The 19586-nt window shown below is 50.1% G+C and overlaps 1 protein-coding gene across 7 annotated transcripts in view; it reads right to left on the reverse strand.

Annotated features, from left to right (window-relative positions):
* Positions 1-10664: 10664 nt before the first annotated feature.
* SH3KBP1 (SH3 domain containing kinase binding protein 1) overlaps positions 10665-19586 on the reverse strand; it is a 74578-nt gene continuing 65656 nt past the window's right edge. For all 7 annotated transcript variants that reach the window (XM_078615563.1, XM_078615560.1, XM_078615559.1 and 4 more), the window contains 6 exons: positions 18780-18856; positions 16953-17068; positions 15874-15969; positions 14904-15244; positions 12789-12852; positions 10665-12022 (listed from right to left, as the gene is read on the reverse strand). In XM_078615563.1, coding sequence (XP_078471689.1) covers positions 11981-12022; positions 12789-12852; positions 14904-15244; positions 15874-15969; positions 16953-17068; positions 18780-18856 — 736 coding nt within the window. In that variant the 3' untranslated portion in view covers positions 10665-11980. The remainder of the gene's footprint in view (positions 12023-12788; positions 12853-14903; positions 15245-15873; positions 15970-16952; positions 17069-18779; positions 18857-19586) is intronic.

Consider the following 19586-nt stretch of genomic DNA (forward strand, 5'->3'; position numbering starts at 1 on the left):
CCCAAACACACACATCGACTTACTCACACACATATCGACGTACACACACAGCGACTCACACACACACACACACATCGACTTACACACATCGACTTACACACACACATATGGACCCAAACACACACATCGACTTACTCACACACATATCGACGTACACACACAGCGACTCACACACACACACACACATCGACTTACACACATCGACTTACACACACACATATGGACCCAAACACACACATCGACTTACTCACATACATATCGACGTACACACACAGCGACTCACACACACACACAAACACATCGACTTACACACACACATATGGACCCAAACACACACATCGACTTACTCACACACATATCGACGTACACACACAGCGACTCACACACACACACACATCGACTTACACACATCGACTTACACACACATGGACTTAAACACACACATACATAGACTCACACACATCGAACTACACACACACATATGGACTTACACACACACACACACATACGGACTAACACACATGGACTCACACACACATTAACTGACACACAGAGTCACACACACACATCGACTCACACACGCACATAGAGCCACACACACACATCGACTTACATATCCAATCATCTCCATGTTCAGCTGTACGTGCACCGCGATGCCAAGAAACCTCGCGGACTTAGCCAGGGACACACACACACACGTGCCGATGAATGTAAGCACAGATGATGGCAAGAAGTAGCTACAAACTAGAGTTACGAACACAGGCATCAAATTGTCCGTGGCTCCGGACTGAACCGGGTTTCTGCGGCGGCAAAGTTGAAGACGCGAACGTACGCCTTGAACTTCTTTCGCGCCGTACGTAGCCAACCTTGCTGTAGAGCATCAACCCCGCTGACTCTAAATGACGCACGAGATGTCAGTGACCTCCGACGGTGGTTGTTGTCGAACGGTTTGTTGGACAAAGCGTATCCGGAGAGGGTTAAAAGAGTTAATAAGTGGAGTGACATTGGTTGGGTTACATAAATAAAATTCACTTTTCTCTACGATTCCTCCACGTTGACGCATGTCGTGTACGTTGAACTTCTTTCGCGCCGTACGTAGCCAACCGTGCTTACCGGAGGTGCGGCGGGAGCCAAAGACAACAAACTAAACACAAACAGCGCTTCTCAAGAAACGAGTTTCGATCTAGAAGATGATTTAAAAGTGCAAAGCTCCAGCGGCCTTCCTGATATCGGAAGGAAGAGCGTTCCAGACGGCCGCTGAAGCGCGGCACGATGCGGTGACCGCCGCCTTTTGTCCGATGGGCAGCGAAAATCCGCCGCTGCTGCCGCTGCTGCTGCTTCTTCAAGGATGAGCGGGGGGAGTTGAGGCGCCTCCAGCAGGTGTGGGAACGAGACGGAGTTGGTTCGTGCGTCAGCGTCGGCTCCGCTTGCTTTGTGGTCTCAAAGGTGGGCACGGGGAGAGAGGCGAGGGGGGCTCTGGGCAGGGTGGGCGCCTAGGGGGAGGTCGATTTTCGACCGTCTGCTGCGCGTGGCAGCCGGACCGGGCACTGCGCTACCCGCCAGCAGCATCAACGCACGTCTTGATGGATAATTATAGATTTTTTTTTGTTCCTGGGTAGTAAGTGTTATTTTCGAAACTCTTTGGTTCTTTCGGTAAAGTCACGTAGGTATAAAATAAAAAAATCACGACGTTTCGGGCGCAACACAAGCGTCCGTCATCAGGTGGGAAAGCCTCAAAAGTTCAGAAAATTTATATTATTTTGTGACCAGGACTTTTTGTGAAGGAATGACACAAATGTACACCACGTTTTCTCATTGAAAATAGGTACATTTAAAATATCACTGTCCTGGTCACAAAAAAAAGTTTGCGGGGATTAATAACCATTTTCTGCACTTTTGAGGCATAAGCAATATAAAAAAAAATATTTTATTTAGTTATACAGTGATTAAAATTATCATCATCACCCACCGTGGACTCACCGCATCAACCGCCTCCTACTCCCCCCCCGACCATCATCCTCCCCCATTATCTGCACAACAACAACAACAACCAAAATATAACAGTCTCGTAAATCGTGGCCGTGAAGCCGCCACGGCACAGACGCGTTTGTTTGTGCGATCACCATAGCGATCCACATTCGCCTCTTAAACATTCTACGAACGCACTTTAAAACTGCCCCGAATGGGTCGGGGTGGGTGGGGGGGAGGAGGAAACCCCCGCTACGTTATCTTATTGAAAATTATACCTAAATGCATTTTAAAAATAAAAAAAAAATTACAATCACGTAGCATCCATTCGTTGACTGTGCTTCACTCGAGCCCGCTTTATTGTTTGGCGGGTGGGCTGGTGTCACATCTGCGTCGTCTGCTGGGTTTTTGTTTGTGTTAAACCAGACTGCCCGCACCGCTCTCTCCACAGTTCACGTCGAGACTCGGCACCCCCCCCCCACACACGATTATTGCTAAAGGAGCAAATCCGGCTGTGTCGCACATGGCCCGCCAAGCAGAGTTTGTCGAGTATGAACAACGTGGCGTTTAGAGAGACGTTGCAAGAACGGACGAACCACCACCCCCCCGCCCGCGCGCCTTCCCCCCGACATCCATCAACGCCATCGCCGCCTCGTCTCCAGCAGCAGCCGCAGTTCGCTTCGCGCCGTGACGCTTTTGAGTCTGCGCTGTCCCCCAGAGCATCACGGAACGCGCCGGTTGACACCTGACGTCTCCAATAAAGAAATCCACGACGGGGCTATGCAGGGCAACGTTGGGGGGGGGGGGGGGGGTGGTAAGGGGGGGCCTTGGGAGAGCTTTGTCTCTGGGAGCGTGAACTTGCCCTGGCGTGATGAGCGAACACAGCGGTGCGCTGTGTGGATCACGACAGGGCGGCCACGTCGTGAGAGCGACAGTGGCTTCATGCCACCCGTGAATGGGGTCGTGACCTGTGGCACCGTGGACTCAAAAAAGCGGCCTTCGCCTCCGGCCACGGGAAAGGAAAAGCAGATTTAAACTAAACGATTCATCATCATCACGATGCATGGGCAGATAGCCCCGTAGGTGTCCACTTTCCTCCGTCTTGTGCCAATAAGTAGTGCGCGTATCTTTCTGGCAACAATCTCTTAAATCTTTAACACGTAGGCTTTCGCGACCAATATTATTCATAATCAACGTTTTTGGGTTTAGATCGAGTTATTTATAAATGTGTCGTAACCCTCCACCACCCGACACGGCCAATCAGTAAAAATGTGTCACGTTGACAAAAGACAAATAGTTCACTGCTTTAGCCCACCGGTGTGTTGAAGCGTGAAACCACAAAGCGAAACGTCGTACAACTCAAATTGTAAATGTCCTTTTCATCTGCAAGGAAAGGCCCGAATCTTGCAATACGTGAACGTTTGCTTACAGACATCTGCATACAATTCATCCAATAACTGATGGCCAATGGTCGAGACTAATGATGGATTGAGACGCAAACTCGGGGACGAGCCCGAGAGGACGTGAAAAGATTGAGTGGTGAGATTGGCTCGTGCGCAGGGACTAGATTAGGTCGTCGTAGTGGGACCGTGAGGGCTGGAAATGTCTCACTGGGGGCTTCCTCCAGCGTCGGACATATCAGTGTTCTTCATTGCAAGGCCAGTGAGCCACTGGCGGTCCCTGGCGGCCTTTAGTGTGGGTCCCGACAATACACAACTTTGAAAACAACCCCTTGCAAGCGGTGTGCTGGGCCTCGCACTGCTGATGTCTTATCGGCGAAAGCGGCATCCCCTCTGAAAATTCGTGACGAACACGTGGATAGATCATGGTCGGTTCTGCGGCTGCACTGTCCCACACCAAGAGCCCCCAAAGACAACCAGAAGGGAGACGCGAATCAAACGCCAACACAAAACGCTTGAATACATATACACTCTTTATTTATTTAAAAAATATAAGATCATTGTAGCCCATTTCAAAAGCTCCCCGAAGAAACAAAACCCGGAGCTCCCACCACGTATGTGTAACTACTCGTGTCTGCTGGCTTTTTTTTTTGGCTTTTTGTTAGTTTTTTTTTCTTCTCTGAATTAATCGTCGGTATTAATTACACGTGTGCATGCACACTCGTTAAGTGAGGTGGGTGTCGATAATATACACACGGGCGCGCGAGCACGGCATGACACAAGACGTTGCTGCTGCTGCCGCTTCAGAACGCGTGCGTGCGTGGCTTCATATTGCTACTGCGTGATGGTCGTTATCTGCAAGTTGCATTTCGTGCAACAAAACAAAACAAAAAAAACCCCAGCGTGCAACCAACCCCGCGGCGTGTTTGGCTCCCCAATTTTATCGTTGCCAAATACGACGGCGCTGTCACGAAACGCGGCGCGAAGCACTTTCAAAGCGGACGTGGACGAAAGCGTTTAAGTCTCTCGTCGCGCATTCTCTCTCTCTCTCCGACGTCGTCTCCCGGTTGTAAGAGGGCGCGCGTTGTTGGCGACACGATGTCACACGCTTCGTTCCCTGCACGTGCCGGCAAGCTCCCACGGCAACCGAGCAGCGAAACGTCGGACATGCCGCCGAACGACACGCGTCAACAATCCTGTAACGGCACAACCGCGAAAGCGAACGCGGTGTGCGAACAGGACAAATGTTTATTTGTTTTTTTGCTAAATTCGAGGGAATGGCTTTGCGAATACGACTCCCTCCGTAAGGTCGGTCCACCGTTCCCTTCGTGTGCGTGTCCGACTGATTTGAGTACTGCATCGGTAGACCCGACCATTTGAGCTCTCCTGCACCGACCAATAAGCAAAAATCAATAGCGCCCAGAATCAAATACGTTTGTGCACAATTTCTGGGCAAAGAATTGCATCTCCCAATTGAACGAAAACGTTGATTTAAACGTGTAACGGTAGCGGCGGCGGTTATATCTGGATACTGGTAATGTAACTCATGAGTGTGTAAGAAGACGACAAAAATATTTCCAATCTGGTAATTAAATGTTTTATACAGTAATCGATGTGTGTATAGATAGTGCTGTATCGTGTATCAGTCACCAAAAGACATGTGATTTATGGTCAGCCACGTGAACGCCTCGACACAAAACCGCATGACCGCCATGAAGTGCACGGATATAAAAACAGGGTGCTTCAACGTTTTTGTTTAACACTTCTGATAATTTGCAACAATACCACGAGAAATGTTGTGCCTCCGGGCTCTGGAGACCACCTGGAGAAGACTGCAGGCAATGCGTTGACAACTATGGCGAACAAATGGACTCTGACTTTTTGAAGCTATTCACATCTACTTGTTATCACGTGACAGTGTTTTATCCGTTATTTTTCCATTAAAAACGAGTCCCATATAAGTGTTAACATTTCTTTGAAGCACCCTGTATATAGTTTGTACACACTGTGTATACATTGACATACTCTGTTTAGGTCCCGGGTAACAGTGTTAGTTTCGCCTTTAAACGTACCCACCACCACACCACTGCAAGTCATGCCACTGCTCAATGGCTCACGTGAATTGCACATGACAGCGAGGCCCCATAGCCAATGACTCCATGGACTCGGAACAATACACGACACGCAGTACATCTGTGTGTATACACACACCACACCAGTACACGTGTGTGTGTATACACCACACAGCCTTACACTTTGTTTTGAACAAACTGCCATGCGTGCGTGCTGTGTATGCGTATTTATGTAGACTGCATGGGACACAATGCACACGTTGTCGAATGTGCCTTCACTCACTCTACCCCAAACACCCGAGTTCCATTGCTTAAAACGTCCTTAGTGACTACCCCAAGCTGGATCACAACTGAACTTTCGATTCTTGATGATCGCTTAACTTGCAATTGCATATGACATCGTATATCATCGTCCGTTTACATTTGGTACAGGTGCACCCTGCATCTGTCTAATATATCTGCAGCTTCATTGTTATTGTTCCACGATCCGTCTAAGAATAATCGGCACGAGCCGACTACGAGATGGAATGTTGTTGTTGTTGTAATATTGAAATGTGTTCGTTGCGGTATTTCGGATTTGTCATGCGGCAGTTGTTTTTCCCCCCGATTTGGATTAGATTCATTGCTGTATTTTAGTCGATTTATTTCGGAGTTCGTAATTTTAGTGACCACCCAGGCGACGCTTGCAATCTCGCCGGGTTAAACTAAATAAACTTGAACTTTGACCTCCAATTTTTTTTGTTTTCGATTAACTGTGCCGACCGCTTGCAACCACCACGTTGACATTATTTTGGCCGATTCGACAACATGCCAACGTGTCCCCCCGTACAGCGCGGAATAACGCTCACAACGGAGCGCAGTAAGCGTGCGCGCACAACTACGGATGGGAACAAAGCACACGCACACACAAGCATTGGTCCAGACGATGAGATGGCGGGTCTAATCAGCCGCATTTGTAAAAGTACGCGAGTCCGTGCGTGCCCGTGCGTGCGCGTGCACAGACTGGGATATATCGGCGCACATTTGGTCGCTGTGTGCCCCCAACACGTGTGCCCAGTAGAACACTGCCCCCCGCCCCTCCCCAAAACTGTGCTCAGCCCAAAACATGCACGTGGTGTAAACAGCGGGTTGCACTGGACAGGTGAACACACACACACACACAGGCTGAAGCACACGTACACATGATGATGATATATTACATGGGGTGGTGCACCGGTAATTCTCGAAAGCGCCGCGTGTCCTCATGCCACCGCATCGCCCCCCACCCCCCTCCCCCCGTGAATATTTACAGCGGCAACCATTGGAGCCACACGCGTGCGTCGTCAGCGGCTTCCTTAGCAAATTGTTTCTCACGCGCACACACAAAAACGACCGGATCGCAAATTCACGCAAACAAAAAATTTGCAACACGGCCAAGGCAGTCGCACTTCCGCTGGAAATAAATCATACACAAACTGGGGGCGCGTGCACGCGCGCTGCGAAAACGCACAAGCGGAATACGAGTTACCAAACTCGCACGTGACAATTTGTAATGCTTTTATTTTTGCAAGTGCCAAAATCACGCGGGGGGGGTGGGGGTGGTGGGAGGTGGGGCGGGGGGGCTGTGCGTGGGGAACAGAAGCGGGGCTCCCACTGCCAACGCTGTGCCCCCCCCCCCCTTTATCTATAGAGCAATGCCAGCGAGCGATTGGCGGAGCGACGTCCTTCTACAAAACCGCGAGGATGTTCCACGGAGACAGAGGTTAAAGCGAACTATTAAAAAAAAACTCATTTTTTGTATTTTACCAGGTAAGGGTCCACCGAGCTACATAGCGCTCTCTGCTTCAGAAGCGACCTGGCGATCACAAATGATCGCTCAACCAAGTGGCTTATCAACGTGTGGAAATTCCTATCAGCCAAACAATTCTCAACGTGATGTCGATTATAAATGTGGAGGGGGGGGGGGGGGGTGGCAAAAACCGGAGGACCCGGAGAAAAATCCACGCGACCACGGAGAGAGAGAGAGACGCAAACTCCAAATATACAGCAGCAGGCGTAAGGGTCAGGATCGAACCCACGACCTCCTGTACACCAGGCGAGATAGTTAACATCTCTTAGCCACCGTGTCGTCCCAGGCGAAGTCAGCTGCTCGGAGTGACACGTGCATGATGAAGCCAACGGCTTCCCCGCAGCTCAGCGTTTGTGTTTGGTCCATTTACCCGACACCCAGAAAGTGCGATTGCCTTGACGGACAAGTCTTTTTCCGCGAGGTTTGGCTGCCTTTTGTTGTTGTTGTAGAACCCATGCAAGAACAAACAAGAAAGGTTACGTTAATTAAAAATCGATCCATGATGCGCGGAAACCCGTTAATACCAAAGCACGAAAATAGAAGACTCCAAGGAACGACCACGGCCAGACGACAACCAACCAGAACGTGGGGAACAAATGGGAAAAAATGTAATTTTTTGAAATCTTTTTTTTTAAATGAAAAAATGGAAAAAAAATGAAAAAAATAGAAACGATGCAAAAAGACGCACGCCAACCCCCCCCCCCCCCTTGCTTGCTGTTTGTGCGGTGGCTCGCATTCCCCCAGTGGATTGTCACGGACACACTAAAAAAAACTCAACAACCACCTTATTATACACCGTAGCGATCACCTTTTCCAGAGCATACGGGATTACTAAAGTTAACGTGGGGGCGTGAAGACAAAACACCACCACCATCACCACCATCACCCACGACCGAGAATCCTCCACCACCGCCGAGTCAACATCGCCAGGTGCTGCACCCAGATCGTTACTTTGCAGGAAACCAGACGACCGGCTGACAGCTGACAGAGTTCGTTCGCAACCCTTCGCACCGCAGCTCCGCACGCACACACACACAGGGTACCCCCCCTCCCCTACCCGCATGGCACGACGCTTCCCGTGCGTTCCCGATGCCGCCACGGCTCATCGCGCTGTGAATTGCGTCCACACACGGCGGCGTGTGGATTCCACCGCAGTCGCAAAACGGCACATCGCCTCCCGCCGTCCGCGTGTCAAGAGGCGAAACCACGACCCCCGTCCGTGTCCACCCCGACAAGGGTTCGCGTGAAACCGGGCGGTTATAAACGATTCCTTCGCACGGAGGATGTTACGCCGTGGTGAATGTTTACAAAACACGTGGCTAATGCACGGCGACAGCGCTGCTGTACCGTTCGGCGACAATATTCGGGGGGGGGGGGTAATGCTGCACGCGTAATTAGCGCCCCAATTTCTTGTCCCCCCTACCCACCCACCCCCCTACCCACCCGCCTACCCACCCACCTACTATCCTACCCACACACCCTTTGTCATTGCTCTAAGTGACCGGCGCCTTACGAGTCTCAAGCGCCGACCTACGGTGGGGGGCAAACGAAACAGCGGCCACGCCGCTCGTTAACATCCACGCATTGTTGTGAGGGCACGGTGGGTGGACGATGGGACGATATTCTGGCTAGAAAAGACTTGACGGTGGTTTAAAGGCCAACATTGCAGGTGATTCGTTTTTTGTTAAGTGGAGCGACGCAGTGAGGGAGGGGATTTTCTACACCTTCAGCTAAAGTTACGTCCAGACCTCCGATGCAAATTAAATAGCAGAGGTTTTATTTGCGTCTTTGAATCCGGTTTGCTGTCAATTACAACGTCGCTATCGTTATTTAACGTGTTTCTAATACAGTTTGTATATTTTTAGAGGAAGCATTTCATTGCAACTGGTAACATCCCAGACTCAGAATATATTGTTTGAGCCAAAATGGTGAATATTCATAATGAACAATATTCGTATGCACTGGGAATAACTAACAGCACTTCGTCAATCTATTGCTGCCATGACAGCCCTCCCCCAATGCGCTTTAGTTATGGGCGTGTTTGACCATACTTCACCACGCTGGAACAACCAATGCAGGTTGGTGAAGTTTGGCCCAGGGCTGGTTTTTATCACTCACAACCGATGTTAGCCATTGGCCATGAAATCAATACTCAGATTGCCAGATTGACTGTGCAATTTGCTAACCAACTCTGCCACCACGTCCACTCCAGTGAACGATAAAAACATATATATGTGAAGCCCCCACCCCCCTCCCTCCCCAGCGCCAACCACTGAAAAGCAGAGATGAGAAACGAGAATGTAAAAGGATCGTGCAAAGGAATGTTCATCGTTCCAACAAATTGTACCGAACATTAACGACAACACCGACCGCTGATGATTGCCAGCGGCTCGGCGATGTTTCGTGTCTGGCGGCGTTCGTGTTCCAGGAAGCGTCGCCCCCCACATCCGAGGTACACAAACCTGGGACATGTCATGGGAAGAAAATCTCACAATATCACGTGTAGATGCATTGTCTCGAGCGGTGTATTATTACTATTAAGGAACTAACAACAACAAAAACCGGGACTTTTAAAGTCTCGGGAAGACTTAACGAGATTTCCCAGTACTGCTGTCTCAACAAGAGGACGATCCTGAAGCAACCGGGAGAGGAGGTGGATCCGAGTTACAGCAACGTGAGAATAAGAGTGCACACCAAGAGCCAATGGGGCACCATCACCCAACCTCGTATCAACAAAACGGCTATCATACAAGACACAACCTCTTCACACCGACATAATTATTATTATTGCGCCACAGGTCCGATTTGCCCGCTAACCCAATGTCCCCTCTCATCCAAATGGTGCCCAATAAAGTGCCGATGTCTCCATTGCCAACAACACACTCAGTCAAATTGTAACGGTGAGGGTGCATCGGCCGTTTGGCAAATTGGGAATCTGGCCCAAGTGAACTGGATGGCTCAAGATGGCGCAATGCTGCCCCCCCTCTCTCTCCCTCTCTCCGTGCTACAGATTAGCGAAATGCGGCTCTCCGATGTGCTGTTGGGTTGTTGCCGCATGTTATTTTTGGCACGATGTCCGACGTTCTGCTCGACGAGCTGGGAACGTTCTTCAGGAACTACGGCGAAGAAGCTAACCGGGAGCGCCGGCCCGAAACGCCCGACAACGTGCGGTCAAACGGTAAAAACCAATCGGAGAGCTGTACGGCACAACCGTGAACACATGCGCGGCGGGCGTACAGGGTGACCAATCGGTGGTGAGATATTTTTAAAAAATCACCAGGAGTTACACAAGCTATCAGGAATAGTAAACTTGGACAGAAAACGTGGCCTTGTATTTAGGGATGACAGTTTACTGTTTTCTTCCAAGTAGGATGCAAAGGCGACTTGCACGAAAGGTCATGATGGTGCAATTCACAATTCCTTTAATGCGTTAACAAATACCGTACTGTCATAGCAGTCTATACAGGCTGAAGCACTTTAATATAAAGTCGCATCCTCATCGTACTGACGTTCGCAACTGCTCCAGTGTTTGCTCGAGACCTAAAATGAGGCCCTAAAGTTCAAACGTAGGCTACGCCGCGATAGCAATCCCCGCACGTCACAAATATTCTCATGCAGTCGATGTTACTTTGCAACGTTAATTTGGCATCGTTTATAGATTCCTTCTGTTGTTTTTATTAAAATACCGTTAAATAGATCATTAGACGCTCGAGTGACAGGAGTTTGTGTTTGAGAAGACGTGAAAAATTTAAGAGCATAGACACGCACGCACGGTACACACACGTGGACTCGTAACTCGTCTCCTCGCGACCTCCCAGTGCCATTCAGTGCTTTCAAAACCCGCAGCGGCGACCCTCGACCGACGACGGTGGTGGTCGTCTACGTCTTGTAAAATAAACTCCCACGCCCGGCTCGTGAGCCACTTTCGGCCAACCTTAACACGGGAGCTCGAAAAAAATATAGAAACCGCCACCGAAGAATATACGTCGACACATTCACGGCGAACGCCAAGCACCGCGGATGGAAAGGATACCGCTGCGACCTAGGAGACGAACTTCAGGGTGCCGACCGGCTACAGGAAAGCTGCTTGGACCGCGATAAGTAAGAGCAGAGGTGGGCGGGCGGCTGGCTGGCTGGCTGACTGGACAAGAGGTGGCAAGCAACAGTGCTGAGCACACCGAGTTTCTCAAGAGAAATTAAGAGCGGGCGGGCGGGGGGGCTCTGGCTGGAGAGAGAGAGAGACACAGAAGACTGTGATGATGCGGTTCGTGTAATTTTCCTGACTCAACCAATTCCTGACCCTGCTTTGTGAGAGAGACACGCGCGCGCGCACAGTGCAAAATTCAAGTCAGCGGTGCAGCATAGGTTCATATCTTAAGGCCATTTTGGCTCACAATGGCAGGGATTATTTACAGTGAAAATTCCAGTAACAATATGCATCTAAACCCAGAAAAAGGTTACACCAAACCCAGATATATATTTATATACTTGTACATATATAGAAATCAGATCTCCCCATGTCACCAAGCTTTGATTGAGAAAACAAAGATATTCACAAAATAAAAAAAAATAAATGAACTTAAATTCGCTGACGTCCGATATTAATAAAAACAACAAAAAAAATAAAGATATATATTTTTTTGTCACACTCGTTCTCTTCGGCCGTGCCCTGGTCCTCTCGTCCGGTCGATCTTCCTCCAAAGCGGGCTCGCTCACTTCACCAGCAGCTGCTTTTTTATCCTCTCCACCTCCACCTGTGAGGGAGTGCGCAGAGAAAACGATCCGACATGTAGCAAGGCCTGGGGCTCTAACACCCGTCGAGAAGCAATGCCTCATCGCGAGATGGACAACGGCCTCATCTTCGAAGACCGACGAACCGGATATGTCCGACAAAAACTCGCGAGCCTCGCCGAGCTCGACGCGGCGCTGGGACGACGAATCGACGAGGTCGGCGGCTCTGATGATTAATCTTCAAGAAAAGCATCGTATTTGACCGCGCTTCTGTGGTCCATTACACGACCGCTAGGTCTATTTAACAATGCTGGCTGCCCCCATATCCGGCCTGCTGGAGAGCGGAGACCTTTACAATGCACGGCCAATGCGTTGCAGCCGATGATGATGCCGATGATGATGCCGATGATGTCAACAAGCCCCGCCCTTTACCCCCCGCCCAGTGGAACACGGGGGGTGTGGGGTGGGAACAGAGGCGAGGCTTCCGTCCCGACTATTTTAGCTTTTCCAATTGGTCGAGTAATCAGGCGGTAATGGGAAGAGTGATTTAATTATCTTCATTGAAAACTCATCGTTTGAGCACTGCTTTAGCTTGCTGTCCTTCCCCTTTACCTCCGACAAGCACGGTTGGTTTTGTACGGTGCGAAAGAAGTCCAACATACGTACACACAATCAATGAGTTAAATCATTGGACGGCCCAACTGTAGTTCACTGTGGGCACCCATGTGTGCCCACGTGAGCGGCGCGTGGTCGTGGCGAGCGCGAGGAGTTGGTGCGAGCGCGTGGTACCTGAAGCTGCACTCTCCGCTTCTTCTCCTCCTCCAGCTCGCTGACCAGCTGCGATATTTCTCTCCTTTCGGGCACGTCGCACGGGGGGGGGGGGGGGGTAGAGAAAGACAGAAATGAACATTAGGGGGCAACAAATACATTTAACTAAACGCAGCAACGCAGAGCGAAACTTCAGTGCACTGTCAAATGCATCATCTCGAAGAAGTTCACGAATCTGAGGACCAACAAAGACACCTTCCTTTATCTTAGCTTCACTTAACCTTGGACATTTTCCACGGAGACGCTTGAAAGCTGCTTGTGTTTTGTCCATGGCTTAGACAACGTTCTTCGTCAGACCCAGCTTGATGTGTAAGGGTGGTAACAAAATCTTCCTTGATTCAACAAGTGGTGGGATGCTGAACACTTTTCCTCCCAGGCTCCAATGACTGTCGGAGTGGCCAATCTGTCTTGATGTAGTGGGAATCTCTCGCACGACTATTCCATTCGCAGAGAAAACAGCAGTACTTTGTGTATTTAGTCTGCAGACCAAGCAAGACAGCAACAACCTTCACATCGCCACAAAGCTGCCACTGATGTTGGTCATAGTTTATGCACCTCAAAAGTTGTTTGATGTTGTCATAGGTTTCTTTCATATGGACTGCATGACCAACTGGAATTGATGACAAAACATTGCCATTATGCAGCAAAACAGCTTTAAGACTCATCTTGGATGAATCATCTGGATCATGAACGATGTTGAGGGCTACCATCACACCATCGATGTTGTTACAGGCTACAAGATCACCTTCCATGAAGAAGAACGGGACAAGATCCTTTTGACGGTCATGGAACATGGAAACCCTAACATCACCTGCCAGGAGATTTCACTGCTGCTGTCTGGAGCCCATCAGCTCTGTGTTACTCTTGGGTAGTTCCAAATCCCTGACAAGGTCTTTCAGTTCACCTCGTGTTATGAGGTGTGGTTCAGAGGAGGAGGATGGGAGAAAATCTGGGTCATGTGACCTTGATGATTCAGGACCAGAAGTTTCATCCTCTTCCTCGTCTGACTCAAGTGAGAATGATTCTGGTGCATCAGGAAGCGACAGTCCTTCTCCGTGGGGTACTGGGCATATCGCTGATGGAATGTTTGGATAATGCACAGTCCACTTTTTCTTCTGTGACACACCTTTTCCAACTGGAGGCGCCATGCAGAAGTAACAATTGCTGATATGATCTGTTGGCTCTCTCCAAATCATTGGCTCTGCAAAAGGCGTAGATTTCCTTTTCCTGTTCAACCACTGCTGAAGATTTGTTGCACAAGTGTTGCCGCATATGTGTGGGGCCCACATCTTGTCCTGATCTCCAATTTTGCAGCCAAAATAAAGGTGATAGGCTTTCTTAATTATAGTGGTTATACTGCGCCTTTGTGATGCAAAAGTCACTTCACCACAAACATAGCAGAAATTACTCATTTGTACACACAAGTACGAGGCATCTCTGCTCACTTTGGCGAAACAGAAATGTGTCCCCTTGCACAATCAAACACTGACAAAGAAGAGATCACGACACTGTATGATTTATAGAGCTGATATTGGGCAATTTGTTCAGCAGAGGGATGTAAGCCTAGTTATGATTGCATCATCCATGACTTCTAGGAATAACATGATGCAATTCATATCATGTATGACACAATACCAGGTTCAGATTACATCATTCATTGTTTTGCTCAAAAAGTACTATCCAAACCCAGTCATAGATTCATCAGAGATCCAGTAAAATGTATTTTAGTCATTTCTGTTTTAAATTGAGATCCCTTGATAACTCACTTATCCTCCGCCATTCCCAAGTCAAGGGTCGTACACACTGACCCAGCAGCATATCTTGAAAACTAGAACCAATCAGCAATTTTAAGTATCATTTTCATTCTCAGTGACCCAGAATTAGTAAAGTTGGACTACATTTATTTCGGAAGCATTTTGGCTGTAGACCAGGGAGAAGAACAAATAAGGACACGTAAAGTATGTGTGTTGAACTTCTTTGGCACCGTACCTAGCCAACCATGCTAATGCCGAGGCACATGACGATAAAGATACACCCGGCAACATCGCGCCCCCCCCCGCCCACAGCGCTCCTTACTTGTGCTGAATCTTCATGGCCTCCATGGCTTCGCGCAGCTCTCGCACCTGCGCCTGCAGGTCGTCTCCACCGCCGCCACCGCCACCGCCGCCACCGCCGCCCTGTTGCTCCGTGCCGGACGGCGGCTGTCTCCGCGAACTGAGCGCCTCGCTCACGATGGCCGACAGGGGCCGCAGAAGCGGGGACGACGCCCCTCCGCTCGCCCCCTGCGACCCCTGCGACCCCTGCGACGCTGGAGGAGTCACGGGCGTCGCCGCCGTCCCGCCCAAGCCCAGCAGTGGCTTCTTCTTTGGTTCCAGCATCTTGCTAATGGGACGCCCGCCGTCCGTTTGCGACGAGTTCTGCGGTGGCGGCGGAGGGACAGGGTTAGCGGCGGCCGCGCTGTCTTGCTGGGAGGTTCAGCTGTCCGCGAGAACGACGATAAAATCGTTCGCAGATTCTCCGTTTGAGTTGGTCGGGTTGTGCCGCCCCACGCGTCCGTTCGCCACGTCCCGGAGTTTTGCTCCCAGCGAGTAAACGTCAGGCGTGGCGCCAAACGACACGCGGTACAGCGACACGCGCTACAACCCGAGAAATAAGCACCACGTGCGCAAAACCTACGCAGAGGTAGCAATTGCAGGGGTGCAGTGCTCCCCGTTTTCTTCAAATAAACCCCATTATTTCCATGAAGGCTAAAGTTACAGCTCATTTATTGCTTGTGATGTTATTTTTGTATTGCTTTTCATCTTATAAAAATATAAAGAAATAAAAGAACGGTAAACAAACCAAACACCGAAACCGCCAAGCTAACTCCGGAACGCACAAACCCAAAGCCGACAGTCCATACCGCGCATCGCGGCGGCGCTAAACTGGGCCGCACTCCGTGGCAGCGGGGGCACAGCCCCGAGCGCGCTAGCGCATCGCCGTCGCCTCCATCGCCCCCCCCCCACCGCCCCCCAGCCCACCGCCCCCCCCCCCCCCCACCGCGTACCGGCTGCTCGGGGGTGCGGTGCTGCTTATCTTCCGCTTCCTCGCCCGAGTCCGAGCGAGACACGGCGCCATCCGCCGACGGGCTCTCCATTTCCCACTGCACGCAAGCGGGGGGGTGGGGGGGGGCGGGGGCGGGGGGGGGGCGGGGGGGCGTAGTCCGGCACGAGTCAGGGTTGGCTCCGCCGGAAACACTCGTGCATCACGGTAAGAGAGAGCCCTGGGTTCGATTGCCGACTCGGGTGCCTCGCTGTGTGTGGAATTTGTAGGTTGTCTCCCTCTGTTTCTGCATGGGTTTTTCCCTCTGGATTTTTCCTGGTTTCCACCCATAGATAAAAAAAAAAAACCAATGTGAATGGTATTCGGCCAAACATCCCAATGCTGGAAGATTAATTGTAAAGGACTCAAATGGATTTACGCGTAGCAGCAAGATCACCCCTCACCGTTACTGTGAAAACTTATAAGGACCCTCCTGAAAGAGTCTTGAGATAATTGGTCTTTTACCTTTTTATCTGGCAACAAAACTGACACCTTTTTACGAGGAGTCATGTTTGCAAAGACCACAATACCTGCAGTCATAATGCATACATTATCAGAGTTATGTTTTTTGTTTACATTATGACATTCCTCTCTTAAAATGTACTCGTTAAGATCGCATGAAACACGCGTTCAAACCACAAACGTAACTTTCAATCATCTCAGATTCGTCACGTGTTTACGTCACGGCAATAAAGCCCCCCGGAGTTAAAGAGGCCCTTGCATCGACAGGAGCGACTGAGCGTGCTGACGTCAGAACACGCGGTGTTGCCAGGTCGAAATTATCCCCCCTCTAGTACCGGATGAGTGACGCTAAGATGACCGCAGCGGAAAAAAATACGTATCGTTCGCGGAGCGCTTCCAAGTGATAGGCCTCGTTGGGGGCCGCGGGCCGTATGCAATTAAGCTGAGGGCCGTCGTATCTCGTCTGTGGAGGGCCAAAGGTTCCCCACCCTTGCCCTGACATCCAGAGTTGTGCCACCATGAGACGCCCAAGGGGGTGGTGGTAGAGAGGGGGGGGGGTGGTGGTGTCAATGTGGACCATACCAAGACATTGCCAGGGAACTGGCTGGGTGGCCGGCGGCCTTTGTGCTTGGGCCGGTTGGTGGTCGGGTGATTGAGCTTCTCGGGAGAGGGGACCACCACGTCGAACCCCACCAGCTCTGCACCCCGGTCAAGCAGCACGGAACACAGAACAACACTGAGACAAAAATCCCCCACCACCTCCATGTAGCCTCAACACACTGCAGGAGCAAGTGATGTTAGCGAGCACCTATGAAAGCCGGCACGGTACACGAAAGGGGGTGGGGGGGGCCAACACCACACCCTTAAACACAGAATACACAAAAAGACAAAGATCCCTCGTATAGCCTTAGCAGACTGTTGAGGGCAAGTGCTGTTAGCGAACACCTACAAAGGCCGACACGGCACACGAGAGGGTGGCCAGCACCATGCCCGGCCGCCTTTGTCTCCCCCGGGGTGATGTTTACACACCCACCAGGTACTCATTTGAGGCCCAGTCGACCAATACACACACACACAGACTGATACAACTACACGCTCACAAAGATACAGACAAAGAGCCGGCATAATACGGCCACACAAGCTACTGAGGCAAGTGCTGTTGATGATTAACTTTAATTAAGATGGGCAAGGTGCACAACTTTGGCGGTGGGTCGGTACGATATCCGGTGAATTGCATGACGATCATGCCGATCGGACAGGTTCAGGTCGAGTTCAAACTCATCCATTGGCTGGGTATAAAACTCAGCTTGCCTGGATCATTAGCACTGTGTGCTAATTAAAGCATCGCCGCTCACCACAAAAGACAAACAACCCCCATATATTCTTGGTTCTTTTGGTAAAGTCACGTAGAAGGGAAATAATAAAATACAAATATAAAAATTTTATTTTGTCTTTTTTTATTGTTTAATATTTGTATTTTATTATTTCCCTTCTACGTGACTTTACCGAAAGAACCAATAATACAAATCCTTGCAGTCACGAAAGCTTTAAATCAAAATTTAACCCCCATATAGCTTGAACGGACTGTTGGGGCAAGTGCTGTTAGCAAGTACCTATGAATGCAGGCAAGGCACACGAGGGGGTGTGTGACCAACACCACGCCAGGCCGCCTTTGTCTCTGTCTCCCCAGGGGTGATGTTTACACACCACACCAAGTACTAATTTGAGGCCGAGTCTACCTAGGGGAAGCCCATGACCGGTTTAGACAATTGTCACTGGCGTTGGCTGTGAGCATGAATCGAACTCGGGTCGCCGGGTTCATAGTGCAACGGGCTAACCACTACTTTACCGCTCCCACACACACACTCATACAGGAATGCATGCACGCGCACACACACAGGAACGTGGTGCCCTTAGCTATCTCCTGTGCACTGTCTACTTGTATTGTTACATTTTAACAGCACCAATACAGTGATGTCATTAGATAAGCGGTGTAATTTAAGCACCATGACTATGCATTTAAAACCATTATCCTCATTAATGGACTGCCTGGGACACACAGCCTAGAATCCTATCTACAAGTTGAGAGCTGCGTTAAATTTGCATCTCAATTTAACAATCCTTCACTTGGTCTTAAGCAAACTCAAGAATCTACAGAATTAACCCCACGCGCTGCTACATCAAAAGAACAGCGGGGGGTCGGCTACTGTGAGCCCAAGAGGTCAATACAAATACGAGCATTGAGCATCGCACGGCCTAGCGTGCGACTCCGATGCTCACGTCGGTTCAAAAATTGTTCCGCGCCCGATACAAGAGCAGCCCACGAAACACGGCCTCGTGAGCAGAGAGCGTTTGAGAGCGGGGGACGGGGTGTCGGTCATCCTCGTAGCGACCGGGCCACTGACTCACCGCTGTCTGTGCTCTTGTCGGACGAGTCCAGCTCAACCAGCTTGGGGTGGGAGAATCCTACGAAGTCCCCCGTAGGCCTGCGGGGAGTGAGCAGGTGCAGGCTTAGCGCAACGAACAACCGCGGCACTGCCACGACGCATACGGAGAGTCCCCAGGTGCCTCCCGCTGCCTGCCGCTACGTCCATAGCCGTTGCACAGTGTATACACGCTAGCAGTGTTCGCCCAGCACAATCAGACTCGGGTGCTGTGTAGGTTCAACTTGAGGGGCAATAACAACAGCTGTTGATTTCTAAATGATTAACCGATGGGTGTTCAAGGTCTAAGCGTCGCCCTAGTCCATGAGCAATGAGGCGACACACACCCTTCGACCAGGGGCCCTGGGCACGTGGTTATAAATAGGTACAAAGTATTAATAATAATTCCATTTACAAAGAGCTTTTCAGAAAGGGTCTCAAAGCACTGTACAGGGCACAGCAACAGCAGACACTCGGCTAATTTTTTTCATATTATAATACTTTTACTTATACTCTTTGGTTCTTTCGATAAAGTCAAGTAGATATAAAAAGAACTAATAAATCACGACGTTTCGATAGCAACACAAGCCATCGTCTTCAGGTGAAACAACACAGCAGGCGGACTGCTGAGGCAATTCACTAAAAGTTTAGTAGGCGGAAGACTCGTTTTAAAGTGCTACCCATTTTATTGATCCTGTTGGGATCAAAAGCCGAGTCAACCCCCAACCCGGATTTGAACTCGTAACCACCCAATGGCGAGCCGCTCGCTCGACCACGAAGCCACCTGGCTGGT

Source organism: Lampetra planeri, chromosome 47 (genome assembly GCF_965212315.1).
Source record: "Lampetra planeri chromosome 47, kcLamPlan1.2.h2, whole genome shotgun sequence".
NCBI lineage: Eukaryota > Metazoa > Chordata > Hyperoartia > Petromyzontiformes > Petromyzontidae > Lampetra > Lampetra planeri.